The sequence below is a fragment of the Platichthys flesus genome, chromosome 17, assembly GCF_949316205.1.
Source record: "Platichthys flesus chromosome 17, fPlaFle2.1, whole genome shotgun sequence".
Taxonomy (NCBI): domain Eukaryota; kingdom Metazoa; phylum Chordata; class Actinopteri; order Pleuronectiformes; family Pleuronectidae; genus Platichthys; species Platichthys flesus.
Window position 1 is genome coordinate 13,619,626 of NC_084961.1, and position 19,192 is coordinate 13,638,817.

A 19,192-nucleotide genomic window follows, 5' to 3' on the forward strand; every position below is an offset into this window, starting at 1 on the left:
ACATGGGTCCTCTGTGACTTTTTCCTGACATGCTCTGCTCGAAAACCTTGGGGGTGCATCTCCGAAATCAGGGAAGACTTTTCGGAATTCAGCGCACGCTATTCATTCTCCGTAGTTTTGCTTTTTTTGGGGACGAATTGCATGTTGGTTTTATGATGAGAGCCCCACTTACAGTAAATGACTTTGGAATGTATAATGAAGGACTGTAGACTTTCATTAGACAATCAGATCAAACTACCCAATCAAAGGCTTTATGACGCCAATCGAGCTGGGAGGGGGAGAGAGAGGGCGAGAGACAGAGCCTCCGGAAGAGAAAGAGAGTTAGAAGGAGAGAATTGCCCGAGTCAGAGGCTCCTGGACGTGACCCGACTGGTGATGTTGCAGTGAATTACCGGTAAAGCTGCAGAGCGAAGCGCTTCCTTTCACTCCGCCGGTCTGAGTTGTGAGAATCAGGTCGCAGAATAAGAAATTAATAAAAGTATATAAAAAAAAAATGAATTCAGCATTCTGGCAGAGAATATGCGCTCACTCAACTATCACACAGTAACTGTTTGCAAACACATCAATGCTAAGTTTCCTCCACCAAGGCTCTGTATTCACAATAAACCGCTTTAGTGGCTGAACATACATTAAAGGATGTTTTCCAGCGGGTGGATGAGTGGATAACCGCCGACTGTTGTGCTGCCAGGAACACATTTGTCATAAGATGTGTTTCATAATGGGAAAGTGTGGAATTGGCAGCCAATGGCTCATCGTGGAGTCCCGCTGGGAGAGAGTATGGAATGAATGTGTCCCCCCCCATGGTGAACAGCTGTGATACATACATTTGCCCACAAATCTGGAAATGGGTCACCTAAGGCAAAGTTAATGTGATTTTTAAGCTGCAGTCAAACCTAAACTTGGATCTTATTTGGCAAAACTGCAAAAAGAAAAAACTAAATTCTAGACCAGTCTCTTTCAAAACACAAAAACAAAAGTTGAGGCATTTATCCGCACAAAAAAAGAAAAAATGAAACCTACTCAAAGTGCTGTTACTCCCATCGGAAGAGGGAGAAAACAGCCCCTGGACTTAAAAAGCTGCTCCGAAGACAATTGGCTCACTCTCAGGTGAGTCAACCTAACAGCCAATCAATATATATCCAGTGTTCTGTACTCTGCTCCAACAACTCTTTATCTCTCTCACACACAAACACACACACACACACACACACACACACACACACACACACACACACACACACACACCAACGCTCCATGGTTTTGGACAAGATGACACGTATCAGCGCAGCAGAGATAATCTATATGTTTGCCGAGTGTCAGTATCTCGGGTCCGGTGGGTGTACGGTTAAAAGAGAGAGGGGAGCGGATTGGAAACTACCTACAGAGATCACAGATCATTGGATTCTCAGATCTCCAGAACATGAAGAAATAAGTTGCATTTTACCCAGCGGGGCCTTCTGTTGTCTGCGATAGATGCATGGAGGAACAAAAAAAGATGAGGGAAAGGAAAACACTCGCAGGAAATAGAGTTTGTAAAATTTACTGGAACGAAAAGCCAAGACACAAGTTTTGTTTTTGGAAAACTTTCTGTAAAATGGTGAGCACTGAACTGTGACATGGGATTTCTTTCACAACGGAACGCAATTTTTTTTTAGTTTTCTTTTTTGTTTCAACCGAGGGAGTAATGCCAATATTCAGAGTGCTTTCAACTACAGACTCCGACACTTTATACTTTCTATTTGCAGTATCCAAGGTGCTGCGGGAGTTGCTTTCATCATCTCGAGGGAGTGCTGCTGGTGGATGAAAATGGATGACGGGGGCTGTGCAAAAACAATTCTGCGCCAAAGAAAATTACAAGTCAAATAGCTGTGAGTTCCACTTAGCAACGCAGGAGGAGAACCAGCATCTGGCAATTGGTGAGCGTCGGGCGTTATTTACATTGCCTCAAAGTGGATGGTGATGGGGAAGAAAATCAATGTGGATACAAACAGTGTAATCGCAGAGTAATATGTTCCCCTGGGCGAGCTGCGCCGAAGACGTCCTGTCAGGGTAATGCAGAGTGGAGGTGGAATCCAGTCGCTGTTTTCACCAGCTCATCCCACTGCCACATTCAATTCGCATGCACATCTCGGTTCCTGAAGTCGGCCTGCGAGGCTGTCTCTTTCCCCCGCTGCCTTCTCAGAATGCCAACGCTGCAAGGCCGCCAATCAAATCGCCGGCTGGCATGGTAAACAAGAGCCCAAGTGAGCGAGATCAGGTTCACTTATGCAAAGGGGGGACGCTGGTGATGGTGATTGATGGTGTTTATTCTGCTTAACTTTCCTCCGATCAAAGCACGGACCCAGACGCAGCAGGAGTGTACGTGAAGCCCACTCTCTCTTGAGCTGTTGTGGATCGATCAGCGAAGCGCGGCTTTGACCCTGACCCTTGGCCTCCCTTCTTCTACTGGAACAGTCAACCTGTCGGTCCAGTCACAATCAATACTACACCTAGAACTCCCCCACTGATTGATGTAAGAGTTACCAGTTGGATGGTGGGATGCTGGCAAAAAGCCAGGTGGAAGTCACATGCATTATCTGATAAAAACTGATTCCATGTACAATCAAGTTTAAGAAGATTTGAATGTAAAGTTAAAGTCACATTTAACAGCAAAGTGACAAGATGAAATCCTATCAAATCTATAACTTATCCCTGTACAGCCCATAAACTGTTCAAAAACATGGAGGACATGAATGCTCACAAAAAGTGAAGCAAAGGCTTTGGTGGCTAGCTGCAGCATGGGGAATAAATCCTGTCTCTTCCATGTTAATGGAAACAATTTTTACAATAAAAAATCTCAAAAGTGGTTTCTTTTAGATTTGAAGGTTCTTGTCACACCAATGTAAGTCCAAGTGAATTTTTTTCCAGAAAGCTTGGTTTTTAGTGGTTATTTGATTTAATAGAAATGGGGTTAATGATCACAATGGACAGCTTAGACTGACTTGTTATTGGTCGAATGCGTCGCCAGGACCTCGCTGCCAAGGTTCCATCCAATGATATCTACTTCGCAGTATGAGACTCCAAATGTGCAAGATGGTGGCGTTTGTATCCAGAACATTGTAGCTTCATTTGTGGATAGTGGGGAGATACAGCGATGCCTCCACCCTCTTCATATTCAATCTATGGTAAAACTGTGAGACCAGTCCAATTATACGGTGAGAGAAGGAGGGAGAGAATAATCCTCAAGCTCCACATTGGGGAGGGCTCACAGCCGTTCACAGAGAGGATGTGAGCTTTAGGTCAGCACCATCATAGCGCTCCACCTGACCTCTCTAATTATCCACCGGTCGGAGATCCGTAAACCCTCCACCCCATCTACACAATTCACCACTTTCATGTCCATCCTCTTTTCCAAAGGTCCTGCACTCCTCCCCGCTCCTCTCCTCCGGTGTCATGCCCTTTCTCACTCTTTGACCAGGTCGTCTCGTTCGTCCATCCCAACTGCCCAGGCTCGCTCCAAAATTAGAGATACACAGCTACTTAAACGCTTCAGAAATGAAGTGACTGAGTTGAAAAAGGGCTGGTGAGTTTTAATGTTTTGGGATGAGATGTTTTTGAATTCAAACTTCATGCTGGTAAAACTCAAGCCGGCCTGACTGGAAAGAAAGGAAACAATAGAGGCAAGCCAGCACGTCTGCACCGTGCCCTCTGTCCCCTGTGCTGCCTTTTCCTTGCAATGTGCGTGATCAACTGTGACTTGTGCTCCAGCGCTCTTGCCATTAGTCCGTCTCCAGTCCTTCAAGCCACTTCCCCTCCCCCCCTTTTTTTCCCACAATCTCTAAAAAAATCTGTGCAACCTCCCTGCAGATGCGCTGCCATAGGCGCACCCCCTGGCATCACACAACACAAAAAATGAAGGCGCCTTTTGAGATTCGGGCGTCCCGCAAGACAACAGAGAGCAAATCAAAGTGTGGGACAAGAAGCTGATGACATTGTAAAACATGCAAGAGTAGCATAGTCAAGCTGCCGTCTGCGAGAGTCCAACCTTCAGTCAGCCGTGCAGACATTCAAAGAGACTTCAACACCAGACTACAAAGCACAATTCTCAGTCAATCAATCAAGTTCTCCTGGGGAAGTGTCATCGTCTAACCGTGGAGTGGATGAGGGAAAGTGACACGAGTTTCCCTGAGTCACTGGGAGATGACTCCTCACCTATTCTTTCCTGTTTGCTGTATCAACAGTTCTCCATCCCTCTCCCTTCCACCCCCCCTCTCTCTCTATAGGTCTATGTGCATTTCAAGTGTTCAATAGCCCTGCCAGTGCTCTGGCTTGTCCCTTCCAGCCGACTGCCTGTGGCCGTAACTCCAAAGTCTCCTCCGTCCTCCCTTGTTGATCCAAACTGTCAATCTCCTGAAACTAAACCTGCAATGTATTCACTTTTTAATCCAAGACATAGGAAGTGCACTGGATTTGTACCTAATGTGTGTTAAATGAGTGGAAGAGTTGTGGCAAGACATTGTGTGGAAGAGTGCGTCTGTTTGTGCATGTTTTGATGAGTGCCAGGACAAATATATCAGTGTGGCTGAGAGTGTGAATACTTATTTCCTTTTGGGCCCATATGGGTTCCACAGTGTGCAAGAGAGAGTGTTTGTAAGTGTGTGTGTCTGTGTGATTGTGGGTAAAACGACACAGTGTGGCTGGCGGTGGTAATCGAGCTCACTAATTACTTCCCGAGCTGAGAGAGTTGTCAGAGAGAGGAGGAGCTGCCGCAGATGGTGAGAGACCCGCCAGGACATCCGAGCTCTTCATCATTAGAGGCGAGCATGTGTGTCTGTGTGAGACTGAATAATTGACAGAATGAGTGAACGACCAAGATTGAGTTTTCAAATTCAACGGAGAAAAACCACAGACAACATGATACAAAAAGCTTTGAACAGAATCTGATGACCCTGATGTTTGGATCTGTTCTTATTCCTCTTCTGTTCCCAACAGACAGCAACAGTCGAGAGGATGTCACCCTGCTTTCCACTTGACACACCCGGCTCCCACCACCATATTCCAACCACCTCATTCCTGCATGTGTAAAATTGCCTGTGGGCAGGTGAAACACCAGTGGACACCCCCTTCCCCTTCACGTCCCCAGCACAGTTCACACTCCAGACCGAATGCTGCCGGCTGAAAACTCACCACTGTGAGGAGCCGTCTGTGCCGCTGACCTCCAGCAGGTCATAATCGTCCTCCAGCTGAAAGTCGGAGAACACCAGGGCGATGGTGTCTCCCGGCTCCGCCAGCACCGTCCAGGTACAGTCGGCGTTGTTGTTGTATACGGTGGGATAATTGGGAGTGGTGATCACCCCACTCTGGCCTCGCAGCGTGCCCCCGCACCCATCATCCGCTGCAAGAGAACGGAGGAGAGAGCAAGGATTACTAAAAGAGGGAAAACAAATATAATCAAAGACCTGTGATGCAGAGGTAATGGAAGGTGAAGAGAAATATGGAAACAGCGAGGGTGGTTAAAGGCAAATAAACACAAATGCCTTTGTTGCAGCTCAAGTTTTACCCAAGAAAGTCTTTTGTCTCCGGTCTGGTCAACTCCTGTGTTAAAGATACCAAGAGGTGTTCATTTCAGCAAAGAAACCTAACACAATACAGCAAGCAACCCCATGAAAGCAGAATGCTTGGAGTTGCATTGCACACCTTTTAAACTTTACAAAAGACCCACAACACGATGCTCTTTCAATGCAACACGAGAGCCACGGATTGAAATAATGACGTGACATTATAGAACAACTAATTTTATTATGCAACATTTCATTGAATCCTGTATTTAAGAGAATTTTCCAGAGATGCTCCTGACTGATAACACTGACACGGACAAAATGATTCAGCAAGAATAGTCAAACCAAACTGTGTCACAGAGACTAAACTTAGAGGAAACTTTACAAAGGGAAGTTTTCCCATGAACCTTATTTTCTTTCTGGAAACAAATAAAATAAACTAAAGATTCCAGCTACAAATTATGTTAGTTTTTAGGGTTTTTGCTCAACTGCACATTTACAAGATCCGGAATTGGAAAATCTTACAGCTTATTGTTCCTATGTCTGAAATCTTCGCCGCGGACCACCCACAGGATTTTGAAAATGCTCCACGGTGCATTTACAGTCAGCATGGAGCAGGGAAGGATGCGTGACGCAACCCAATGCAACATGGTGGGGAGGTGATTAAGTTCTGATTAATTCATATTTTTTGTTAATCAAGGCAACTCTTCCCTCCTGGAGACCACTTTCAGCAGAACATTAAATAATGAAGCGTGCATTTAATGTTGTGCCAGGATGATTCTCCTGCCCAGTTTCTGATATGTTCATTATAGCTTCTTTTTTTTTTACAAAAAATCTGGTGGAAAAGCAGACTTGATCACTACAGAATGTGCTAGTAAACAGAAGGTACCCGTCCAAGTAAGTTTTGAATGACACCCCCTGAATGTGTGTGTGTGTGTGTGTGTGTGTGCCAGGGGTGATGTGGGATTCATTAGTGGCCAGCTAGTGGGGTGTTTCAAAGAGGGGAGGAGGAGCTCGGGGGGCGCCGGGGCCCTGTCTATCATCCGTCCTACCTGTCACCACGGCAGCCCCCCTGAGGGAGGCCAGGGGAGTGTACGGACGAGCGGGAACCTGTGAGGTGTGAACTCGAATATGAGGGAAACCACAGCAGAAGGGTGAGGAGACGGGGGGGGGGGGGGGGGGGGGGGGATGACAGGTGACAAGCAGGGATGGGGCAGGGGAAAGTGCAGAGGGAGGTTGGACAATGGAGAGAGAGGGAGATGGCGAGAGGGGTGACAGGTGATTGTTGCAGTGGGAGTGACAGGAAGTGGAAGGCAGAGAGAAGAAAGGAGGAGGAAGTGCATTGGTATTCTACACGGGACAGTTCCTTCACACTTGAAGGGAGGTATCTGACTCTCCTAACTCTACCCTTCACCTTGACTCACTCCTGCGTTCTCTGCATTTTGTGCCGGCCGATGCCAGATCCCTACCCCAAAGGAAAACTAACAATGGCTATAGCATTGATCATATGAAACCAAAAAGGACTATTGAACCCTTCATTATGTGAGGGTTCCTCCCTCAGTCTGTTGTCGATGCTGAACAGTGCATCGTTTTTTTGGATGTCATTGTTTTCCATTTAGCGCAAGGAGCCACACATTCCTTCGATTGTCATGGTATCCAAGCTATGCAAGCTAGAAAGGCATTAGCTGTAACATGCATGGAACAAATATTGTGTTCTTCACTCAGATGTATATATCAAGAACCTTCTTACTGTCAAACAGATCTATGTGTATTTCTGTGTCAGTGCAAGGGGCCACTTTGATTCCTTTGAGTGTCTTGGGAACCAAGTAACTGGGAAAACATGAGCAACGCATGTAACATATAAAATTCACATTCATGCATTGCTAAATAATTCAGTTACATATATTGAGAAGCTTCCCACTGATAAAGAGGACTTGGTGTATTCGTACACTGACACAGTGTATGGAGCCTATTCAAATTCTCTGATTGTCATGAGAAACAAGTTAGGGTCAATGCATGCTAGGCTATAAAATCTGATATATGTTTACTCTGCATTAAAGAAAATGCATGTTCTTCAGTCAGTTGCATATATTAAGACGCAATCTACAGTTGAAGAGTACACAGTTCATCTGCAGGCTGTCAGTGCAAGGAGCCCATTCCATTCCAGTGTCATGGGTACTAAGTTATGGGTAATGCTCGCAAGCAAAAAAAAATCATTCATGTTTGCTTTGCATTGTAAAAAAATTGCAGCTTCGTTCAGTCAGTTCTAGATAATTTAGATAGTTATTATCTATGGCCTGGCAGTGCTGGCACATGAGCCCTGTCCTCGGTCCAGAATCGTGAATGTGCCAAAATGTTCGCCAATGCTCCCAAAGAAGACAGCAGATCTGTTCTTTTATAAAGTGGGTTTAGGGACAATGACAATACATTTATGAATTATGAAAGAGCATGTTGATTTGTATATGATGCTGCCAGACCTCAATTGGCCGCAGGTACAACTGACAATTATAAAAAACTTATTGGCACGCAATCTGTGGTCTAATCTGTGGTTATTTTTTTTGTTTTTAGTATCACATAAAAACTACTGAACTGATTTCCAAGAAGATTTTGCGGATTGGTGGGTCGTGACCCAACAGATAACCCATTGATAAACCCCTGGGCCAGATCCAGGAATTTGTTTCACTTTCCTCAACGTTGTTTTTTTCAATATTTCCCTTGATTTCTCAGGGTACAATTCAAAAAACTTGATGAAAAACTGATATTATGAGTGTGTACAATTTGGTGCGAATCCAATTATATAACATCACGTGGTGTTATCACATCCTCAAGTGTATGAGCAATTTTCTTTCCAGACGGGAGCCGAAGTGGGCAAAGAAAGGGAGAATGAAAGAGCTTGCGTTTGGGCCGTGAAAGGCAAATACTCAGTGATTTACAGTTTTCGTGCATGGAATGTAGGAAATTGTGTTGAATGAGATGAAGAAATGCACCCATAATGATTTCACATTTGGCTGCAGAGTGCAGGCATGTGCACATGTCAGCATGCGATTGGGTGGGAGGGGAGTGTGCTGGCACATGTTGCCCAGCCATGTGTGCTCCTATGTGGGCTTCCTGACTCCCAGCCTTGTTGCAGATGGCGCGGTGTCTCAGCGCTCTGCTCACCAGGCACACTGACACAAACCATTGGCCACATGGACACACACAGACACACACACTCACAGAATGAGCAAATGGACATACACTGACATTCAAACGTGCACGTGTGTGCCGCTCGTGCTTTTAATAACGCACAAATTCCCTTTTCACATAAAGCGAAATCCTGTGAATGTGACACAATGATATCACCTTTGCCTACACAGGACTGTTTTCCTAAGCTATGTCATGTTGAGTCAGACAACACACACTTGCAGGTGCTGCTGCCGCAGGGGGGCTCGCTAACGGTGAGAAGAGGACAACTGGCACGGGCCCCCGACTGCGGGCGGACACATGCGGTCCTGTCGTGGCAAATAAGAGATCAGTGTAACCGTAGCAAACCTTGTTAGGTCACATGATGGCAACTGTAAATAAATGGGTGTGTACCCTATACAATGTTTTATTAATCGTGATTAAAAGACTTGAATGGGTTGACTGGTCTTCATTTTAAAATCAACATCAATGTTGCATTTACATTATAGATTTTTGTTATGGTTTCCAGAGGCGATGGATAAAATGTCATATTGACTTTCATGTTCCAGTTACAAGATCTTTATAACCCATTAGCACATAATCAGCTAAAGTATATACTTCATGTTGTATGTGGTTTTACATATACGTTAGCCATACATTGTCCTTCGCAGAATTATGTTTGATAATGTAATTCCTGCTACTTGTATGAAAAGGCAAGAAGTAATGTAACATTTGTTTGATAAGAAAATGATGCAGGCCAGTTCAAATGATGTGAAAATTTAAAAAAGTTAATTAATGTATTATTTTCCATATGAGGTGTCTAGTGACAAAACATTAGTTTTAATAGGTCACAAATAAAAGGTGGGACCTTTGCATAATCTATCTTGTTTGTATGTGTAACATCGAGGCAAAAGAAAAAATCCCTTTGAAAAACATTTATTTTGTCATTTTGAGTTTGATTGTAATGATTAAGATAATACTGTAAACGTATAAACCCCCCCCCCCATCTTGTTCAGGGCCCCCGAAATATACACAGCCGCTGATTCTGCTCTTAGTTTACCCAGACTTTACAGCTGATGGTAAAATAAATTCAACACAATTTTAACTGCTATTTGTGATATGTATCCATTTTAACACATCATTACAAACATGTTATGTAACATTTATCAGACTACGTTTAATCTACTGTGGGATATCTCTGAGCTGACTGACAATTCTGGGGCTTATAAATATGTTTCTTCCCATCCATTTACAGTGAGGGCAATTACAATGTTGACCTTGTGGACGAAACATATTCCAAGATTAAGCCTTGAATCTTGTAATAACAGGCAGTTTTCCAATGACTCTCTTTTCATACCTCTGCAGTAGGGGAGGGGGAAATCCCAGGCAGCAGTACCGGCTGAGGTGGCCAGGCAGGAGAGGGTGGTGTGACCTTCCAGCACGTAGCCCGGGCTGCAGCTGTAGCGGATTTTGTCCCCGATGTTGAACGTGGACCCCTGCTGGAGGCCGTTGAATAGCTGTCCAGGATTACCACACGTGTAGCTGGGCAAAGCTGTGAAGAGAGAAGGGGGAGGGAGGGGGAAGAGGGAAGGACAGTTAATGAGGCAATTTGTGGCTGGGTCTGTGGTACTGCGTCACATTAGTGCTGGCAAGAGCCGGAAAATGAGGGAAAAGTACAGAAAGCATCTGGTGACACATAACTACGCATACATTATTTTATTTATATCTCAACGAGGGCACTAATCAGTGTAATGCAGTGGTTCCCAAACTTTTTACAGTCTCGTACCCCTTCAGACATTCAATCTCCAGCTACGTACCCCCCCGACGCACGTATACAGCATATAACACTTGAAACTTTGAAATTGTCAGGGATTTCAGGACTCGGATGGAAGTTTAGATCAAACAGAGTTTATCTATCAATTGTCAGTTATCAATCAGTTGTTAACCATGATTGTCAGTTCCTAATCGATTGTCGGGAGAATTAACGATCGATTTTTGATTAATAGTTAATATTTTATATTAAAATGCACTATTTATAGGCTCTGTTAAGATGCAGTGAAAATATAGATCTTTATTACAAGGTGAACAACTCTTATGGCAGTAAAACGGGATCCGCTCACTGGTTACACTTGAAAATATGCGCTACTGTTCTCTTACGCCCCGATGAGAGTGCAGCTAGCCACTGTGAGCTGGCTGGATTTGACGGTTCTCGACCTCTCAGTCCGGTGGTTGTCACCCCTCACTCAGAGCCAGCTCTGTCTGGGTCCGAAGGGGCTAACTTTGGAGCTAGACCTCCTACTTGAAGAGAGCAGTGGACTCCTCAGGCGCTCATGGAGACGTATAGCTTTGCAGTATTGGCAGTGAACGCAACAGAATTAAGTCTATGACAAAATGTCATCTAGGAAATTCTTAAGGATCAATTAATCGATTGTCGATTAATTATGCCCATCCCTCGTTTTTACTAACAGTCACTGACCTACCTGTAACTTTTATTGGCAGTGTAATTATTTTGCTGAATATGGGTATACATGAGTATTTTTGGCACTGCGACTTGGCTATTTAGACTATTTAATATTGCATGATTATTTATAACTCAGTTTGATAATGTAAATGGCCTTTTTCACTTTGAAAACGCAAATAAAATCTTCTCCCCATGTACCCCCTGAACCACTTTACGTACCCCTGGGGGTACATGTACCCCAGTTTGGGAACCGAGGGTGTGATGCGTTGACTAGCCCCTTACTGTGATCTTAACCATCACAAAGATCCCCGTATATACCCTTATCCTAACCTCAGCCTAAACCTTATTCTAATCTTAATCCTAAAAGCAAATCTTAATCCTCAAACAGGCTTTGGAAAAAGTGAGGATCGGCGAAAAAGTCCTCACTCTGTAAGGTCAATGCAGAAAATGGTCCTCACAGATATACATGTACACACACACTGAAACACACCACTCACACACACACACCCACAAGCCATCTGCTCACCACGTACAGTTCAGACCATAACTATTGGGGCCCTTTTCGAAAGAAAGAGAGAAAGCCTTTTTAACGCCGGGTTCACACCGGACGCGGAAGCGACGCCGAAGCGAGGCGGTAGCGCTAATCCCTAAAGCGCCGGCGCTTGGCGGTTCACACCGGGCGCGGTAGCGAAGCAGAAGCGCCGCTGTTATCAGCCTACAGTAAAAACGGCATTTAATTTTTTTTTTCAAGCATATACTTACTTGTTGCTCCAAAATGAACTGCATCCGCGTCCCAACATGTGTCCTTTTTAGTGTTGTCTTTATACAACATGTTCCGAGGATCATACAACTCACTGTACTTCTCCACTTCAATTATTAATTTAATGTCATCCATGTTGAAGAACTTCGCTGTTTGCCCCGTTAAATGTCGGGTGTTGAGGGTGAATGAATATTTTCCGAAAATGTAGCCGCCCCCCCATCTCTCTTTTTACCTATATGAGATGTGTGGCTGTAGTAGATGGGCAGAGGGGGACATTTAATAATGTGGTCGGTAAAAGTGGTAAAATCATAACTCAAAGACAACAGACGGTGAATACAAAATGTGGGATGCATATTAGATAATTTATATCATGTAAAATATTTCATCAATATCGTTTAAAATCATTTTTCAGTGTGTTTCCTGTCGCGATACGCTCGCGTCAAGCGGAAAAAATAGACTCGACGCCGAAACGATCGCTTCACGGCGCTCGGCTGCCGCGGCACAACGCTACGCTTCAGCCTCCGGTGTGTTCAGCGCTGCGGTTTAACATGGGAGTGAATGGGAGCCAGAGGATTAGCGCTAAGACTTAATGAGCATTACCTCCTGAAGACTCCTCAAAAGAAAATGATTGGAAAAAGAGAATAGGAAGAGAAAAAGGAACATCTTCTGACCCAAAGCCATCTCAGGAACATGGCAGTGGGTCTTTTGTGACTTGTGTTTGTAGCCCGGCTGCCAAAGGAACTGGCAAACTGGCCTTTACTGATAGTTTCACTGCTGACAGAAGCAGCAGGAACCAGTCCGAGGTACAAGAGATAATTCTGTTCCCATATTCAGACAATTCATCAAAACCGATTGGAGGATGTTTCATGACACAGCAGGACAAGGACCCTACATGAAGAACCAAATCAACCGAGGAGCTTCTCAGGGAGAGGAGGTGGAGTAGTCCTTGACTGAACCGAGTGGGTCGCCTGATCTCAGTCCGACTGAACAGTGTCCCACTTGGTGAAGAACAGACTGAATGCAGAGCGATCTCACAACATGAGTCTAAAGGAGGCTACAGCGACGGAGTGAGAGAGCCTTAACAGAGAAGCTACAAAGTGGATGCTGATGTCTGTGGATCCGAGACTTCATGTGGTCGTTGACTGCCAAGAATTTTCCAAAGATTATTAAATAGGATGACTTTATTTGACTTCCTGTGCATTTGTTAAATTAGCTAAAGCGCTATGTGCTCAAAGGTCTCCAACACAGTTCTCATGGTATTGATGTACATCTTACTCAAATTAAAACTTCGACTTGGCACTTCCATGAAATATCCATTATTTTATTTCAGACGGCAAGTGCTGAAGCACAGGGCCTGAGGACCACAGAGTGTGTAACTGCCCGAAAAACGCATGGTCTCTATTATATCTTGCCCGACAATGACTTATTTCAAGAACAAACACAAATAAACTTTTATACGTTGTACATTTGTATATTTAAAGCCAACTGCAGTCACAAAAAAACCCTCAAGGATGCCATGTTGACCATTAGTGTTTGTCCTGAATTGTACTTGCATGCAAATAAGTTAGGTCAGTTCTGAGCGCACATTGTCTAATTGTGTGTTATTATGCAAATCAAGTTCAAAGTGCGTTCAGCCAATCTCTGGCTCCCCTTGTTCTCTTTCTTCTGCTGTTACGTTCCAGTAAATGACACATGATAGCCTCTGTTCTCATCAATGACATGCAGTAGTGTGGGTGACCACCCTAAATTAGCTAAAATAATATATAGGTGTGCATCTCAATCGCACATGCACCCTGGCATCCAGTTTAGTCGCCCACCAAACCCACTCGGTGAGGGGAGCTGGCCAGAGCTTGCTGGACTCTGGATGAAACTCGGCCTCTCCACGGGGCCCGGGCTTAGATCCAGAGAGGACCGAGTGGCTCCTGTACAGCAACACAGAGCACTGGCACCCTACCATCACACTCTTATACACACTCTATGTAATTATGGCCGATCAAATGAAATGTTTGCAGCTTCGCAATGCATTTTCACAAACTTTTTCCAATCCAAGGGAATCAGCTTATTTTTTTGACAAAGCTAAATAAAATGTTGACAAAAAAGAACCTAACCCTAGTCTAACACAACCTAAATAAAGTTAAACAAGAATAAATAAGCAATTTTGACACCATAATTCCATTGTCTTTTTCAGCAGTTATATCTCGACATGTCACTTAAAACCAGTAGCTTTAGAATCCAGGTTGCCTACAAAGCTAAGGCCTCCTTAGAGCAATGTCTAACAAGGACAGATCAGTCATTTTACCCAGAGCTTGAGCTGTAGAAGTAACTGGCTGGTAAATAAACAGACTGCCCACAGCCAGTGCCCAGTCCACCCATCATACAACAAACACAACCTCCAAGGACTCGACTTCAATCATCACAAAAGGTAAACTTAGCTACAGAACTGTGAGACAGCCGGAGCCTTAATGGCACTATCACAGTTTAGGCATGAACTTGCAACTGTCTCTGTTCGGCCATGCCCGGCAAAAAGGAGGTCGGCAAAGGACAATTGAAAGATGGTGTAGGTCTTATGTTGGAGATGATATCCTTGATTGACAGAATACAAACTCTTTTAAACCTGTCACCAAGAAAAAATATATTAATCAACTTCAAATCCATGTTTACAGGCATTTTCTTCAAATTCAGAAATCCAATATCAGCAGTGTTGGCTGGCAGCAAAACACATCAGCCAAATTCTTGTTGTCCTCCGCAACATTTCCTTTCCTTTTTTTTGTCTTTTAAGAGGCTGTAAAAAGGGTAAAATCAGCCTTGGTTCGCTTCGGGGCAGAAAAAGGCAGCTGCATGTTGCTCTCAAGCCACATCCCAAGCATTGATTTCACAGCAGGTGTTTTCCGTCACCTGCTGGAGGCGGAACACCTGCTCAGATGCAGAAGATTCTGCCCCAAATGACTCGCAGCTGAATTACCTTTTAAAATACCTGGTTAGTGCTAGTGTAGTCTCCCTCCCGCCTAATCCCGGAGTCAGGTGGCGGACTGACTTGTCACTTTCAGGCTCCACTGTGCCATAGCCTTTATTTTGACCCACCAAGGCCGCCTTATTACAGCTTCCCTTCCATCACCATCACATTAGCATATGCACAAGGCCTGATTTGCATTTTCTCCACCGGGACATCGGATTTAGTGCTGCAGGACAGCAGCAGGGGGCCCTGGTGTCACGCAGATAACTGCTCCCCCCCCTGCAGTCATGGCCATGTAAGCTGGATCGCTTGTGTCAAACAAGTTTGAGGAATATTCTAGAGAACGAAGGGGAAGGAGGGTCACGTTGAGTAACGAGCGGAGTGTAGGGATAGAGCACTTTGTCACAGTCAGACATTTTGACTTGTCAAACGCACATGTAACTAAAACTCATTAACACCGGCTGCATTCCACTGAGATGCGCCGGTGCCAGCGCCCTGATATCCTACATGCTGCCACACTGGCACAGATTGCTGGCATGGCACGGAGACATCATTAATGCTATTAGTTACACCTATGTGTTTCGCACTACAACAAGTCAAAATGTCCGCCGCGAGAGGATCTATTTCGGGTTGTGGTGGGATAAAAAAATATGAAGAAGATGGCAGCCGTGTGCGAAAGGCTGTGAGAGTTACAAGGGAAAAAAAGTGAGCGAGTCACAGAGAGATGAACAAGATGACGGATTTCATTGCATTGGAGCTGATTGCGGGCACATCACAGAGTGTCGGTGTGCGTGCATGTACTTGATATTTGTGTGCGTGTGCATGTGTGTGATATTCCCATTACACCCTCCATTTCAGGTTATTAGTTTGGGCAGTAAATTAAGTCTAATAGTGCCATTACTGGTGCAATCCCCAGAACAGGGCTATGCCTGGAGCACTGAAGTAGCAAAAATGTTTGTTTTTTTCACGTCACTTAGAATCTCCTGTACTTTCTGTATTCCCACAATGTGAATTCATGTGTCACCTGTGAACATCAAGAGTAAAAAAAAAATGACACTATTGGATAAAGAGCATCGATAGAGAAAAACATTCATCATTCATAAATTGTTCTCACGGAGTTGCACTCCAACCAAAAAAGGCATAATTTTCCTAGCAAACAAAAAATACAGTATATACAAAGGTAACATATCTTTTTTAAATACACTGAAGATTAAGAACCCTGCTGAGTTTCTAGGCAGCTAAAGTCAGGAAAAGCAAGGCTGCAGTGTATTAAAACAACCAGCCTTTCCCCTCTTTGTTTGTGCTTTAAACTAATTCATCACAACCTTTTTCCATTTATTCCTGCCGGCTAAATCCTAAACAGGGAGGGAGCGTGAGAAAGAAACACAAAAACCCACACAGAGCAGCTTGAGAGAAATAATGAGAAAACAATTTAAAAACCTTTTTCCGAGACGACTGCGCTTTGCTCTCATTTCATTTCCGCCACCTGCACACACTTTCACACGTCGGGATTGTTTCACAATTCCAGCAGATTCAGAGCCTCAATGTGGAAACTTAGCAGCAAAAAGCAGGTCCTGCTTTTTAAACAGAGGGTAGCCGTCCTTTCAGGGTCCCCCCCCCCCCCCCACCCACCCACCACCCACAACCGAAGCACTTAGGTGTTTGTCATGGCAGGTCCATAAGTCACCAGGATGGGAGAGTGTGTCACGGCCCGTCCCTGGAGCCCGGAAGCTTTGAGCTCTTCCACTGCTGAAACGGCAAAGGATGCCCCTCGTCCATCAATGCATCCCACTCCACAGTGCACACTAGCTAACAGTAGAGCGTATGCACAATAGTCACACACACACAAACGCACTGAGAGCAAGGAGCCCCGCCATCCATCACGCCATCCGTCCCTTACATCATCTGCTTGCATTCTTTCATTCCCTCCCTTTTCCTCCTCACCCCCCTCATCCCTGCATGGTGACCGGGGAAAACCAGGACAGAAGGAGTAGGTAGGAAGCTTGTCTCCTCTCGGATGACCTTTAACCCTTAAAAGACGGGTAGTCTCTCTTCCTGGGTGTCTTCGAGCCATGCTCCTCAATTTGTCATCCTCTCCTCCTGAGGCAAAGGGGACTGGCTACATACCTGATTATGCTGTAGAATCTATTCGTCACAAAACAGCTCTCGGACGGAAAAAAAAGAGCTAATGCTGCAAAATAAAAGAGATTGTGAATGTCTAGCATGAGTGAGAGGCTTTGTATCAGGAATTGCTTCCAATTTCATTAGATGTATGGACACAGAAGCTTGAAATGGTGCTTGGGGAGATTGAAGAAGGGTACAAGTCATATATTATTCCCATGTATTCAAGCCTCAACCTCACTGCTCAAACTGTGCATTATGTGCTGGCCCCTCGGGACCAGTCTGACTATTGTCAAAGACGAAGAGGTTCTCATTTGTTTTCAATAGCATTGTTATAAGGGCATAACTCCACCTTGGCCAACAGTCCCGCTTAATTCAATCAAGCCAAATTGCACTCGGTAAAGAATTAGGAATGATTCATCAACTAGTCCCTGGCAAAATGTAAAACATCCTATTGGGTGAAGTTTAAGAATGTTAAGTCAGGTTCTTCACTGACCCATATCGATCCTTCCATCAGGTTTCTTTCTAATCCAATCAGTTGTTCCTGCTTAGTCTTTCAACAAACAAACCAACAAATAACTGGATAACGATGAAAACATCAAGTTCACATAGGAACATTTTTTCTCTGTCATGTCTCCCATGATTGAAGTAGGAGGAAAGATCAAACACACAGGTATGTTCTCCAGATTGACCAGCCTAGCCTCCATGCTTTAAAAAAATTTGGCCCAAGTGCAGTGAAATAAAAAAGGCACCAAGTTTGTGGAATCGACTTGGCCTGACGATGGCCGACATACATTTTTTAAATGTCGAAACTCATCCGACCGGATGATGGTTATTTCAGGAATATCTGCTCGCTCCTCGCTGCCCCCTGTGCACTGCACGACAAACTCCGCACAACCCCGCTGAATTTCAATCAGACTCTAAAATGAGTCATCTCAGGAACGGGACAAAAACAAGGTTTGTGTCCGCCCACATTGAGACAGATCTGTTTATTGTGACTCTGAAGTTGCCAAGACCTTAGCTGAGTGAGGCACCTGCCTGAAGTAAGTGAGAAGTAATATTCTGAGTAAAAGAGCAAAAAAGTGACAAAGCCAACTGGGTACACAGGCCTATCTCAGTGCAGCTGACACAACTGCAATCACCCTGTCTGCCAGGAATGGAACCGCAGAAAAAGACACATGATTGACAGTGTAACCTGGCAGGAAAAGTAGTTACAGGTAAATGTGTCGAGAGAGCTTCCGTGGAAGTTTAGAATAAAATCCACGGACCAGACGAGGAACCAGCTCACATAACTGCATTCCCTCACATTACCAGCAACATGGTTTCTCCTTCAATCTGCATCATTTCTCAGGCAAAGTTCCGCCTTTGTTTAAAAAAAAATAAGCGATACATGGAGGGAGGATGTTTAAGTCTTGGAATAGTGATTAAGACTGACTCACACTTTAAAGTACGAGAGAGAGAGAGAGAGAGAGAGAGAGAGAGAGAGAGAGAGAAAGAGAGAGAAAACAGATGCATATAGACAGCTGGAAAGAAAGAAATAGTTGTATCTTTATCATCGCTAGAAAGGAGCTACATCCTGCAGCAGCTGGGCCTAGAAACAAGGACACAGAATGACCCTAGAATGACGCACAGTTTGTTGTGAAAAGCTGGAGTTTAGGACGCCCAGCCCGGTTTCGGGATGATTGAAAGTTGGCCTCAGAACATCTTACCTCACTGTTTTTCCCATCCTCCTTTCTCATTCCCTCCTCATTCTTCTATCCCTCTTCCTTTCCGCTCCGTCTTCCCGCTGTGTATTTGGAAGTGACATAGCAAAATCGATCCCAACACACAGGTACATTAGCTCAATAAGCCGTTTCTGCTTTGTCAAGCAGCGATTCAATCAATGCTTCCTGTTCCCCGCACATGGGCCGGACAAAGGCAGGCAACTCCCATCACTTTAGGTTAGAGAGGCTGAGGAATGCAAAAAGGAAGTCAGCTGAGTGCGTGTGCATGTGTGCGTGCGTGTGTGGGTGGGTGTATTATGTGCATTATAATCAGTGATGCCGGTAACGGGCTACTTAGTAACGCGTTACTCTAATCTGACCACTTTTTTCAGTAACGCGTAATCTAACGCGTTACTATTTCCAAACCAGTAATCATATTAAAGTTACTTGTCCAAGTCACCTTGCGGTACTATTTCGGTATTTATGGTTAATCAG

General features: G+C 44.5%; 1 protein-coding gene across 1 annotated transcript in view; it reads right to left on the reverse strand.

Annotated features, from left to right (window-relative positions):
- Positions 1-19,192, reverse strand: part of csmd2 (CUB and Sushi multiple domains 2) — a 238,824-nt gene that overhangs the window by 156,535 nt on the left and 63,097 nt on the right. The window contains exons 4-5 of the mRNA XM_062410449.1: positions 10,057-10,251; positions 5,167-5,374 (exon numbers count right to left, since the gene is read on the reverse strand). Coding sequence (XP_062266433.1) covers positions 5,167-5,374; positions 10,057-10,251 — 403 coding nt within the window. The remainder of the gene's footprint in view (positions 1-5,166; positions 5,375-10,056; positions 10,252-19,192) is intronic.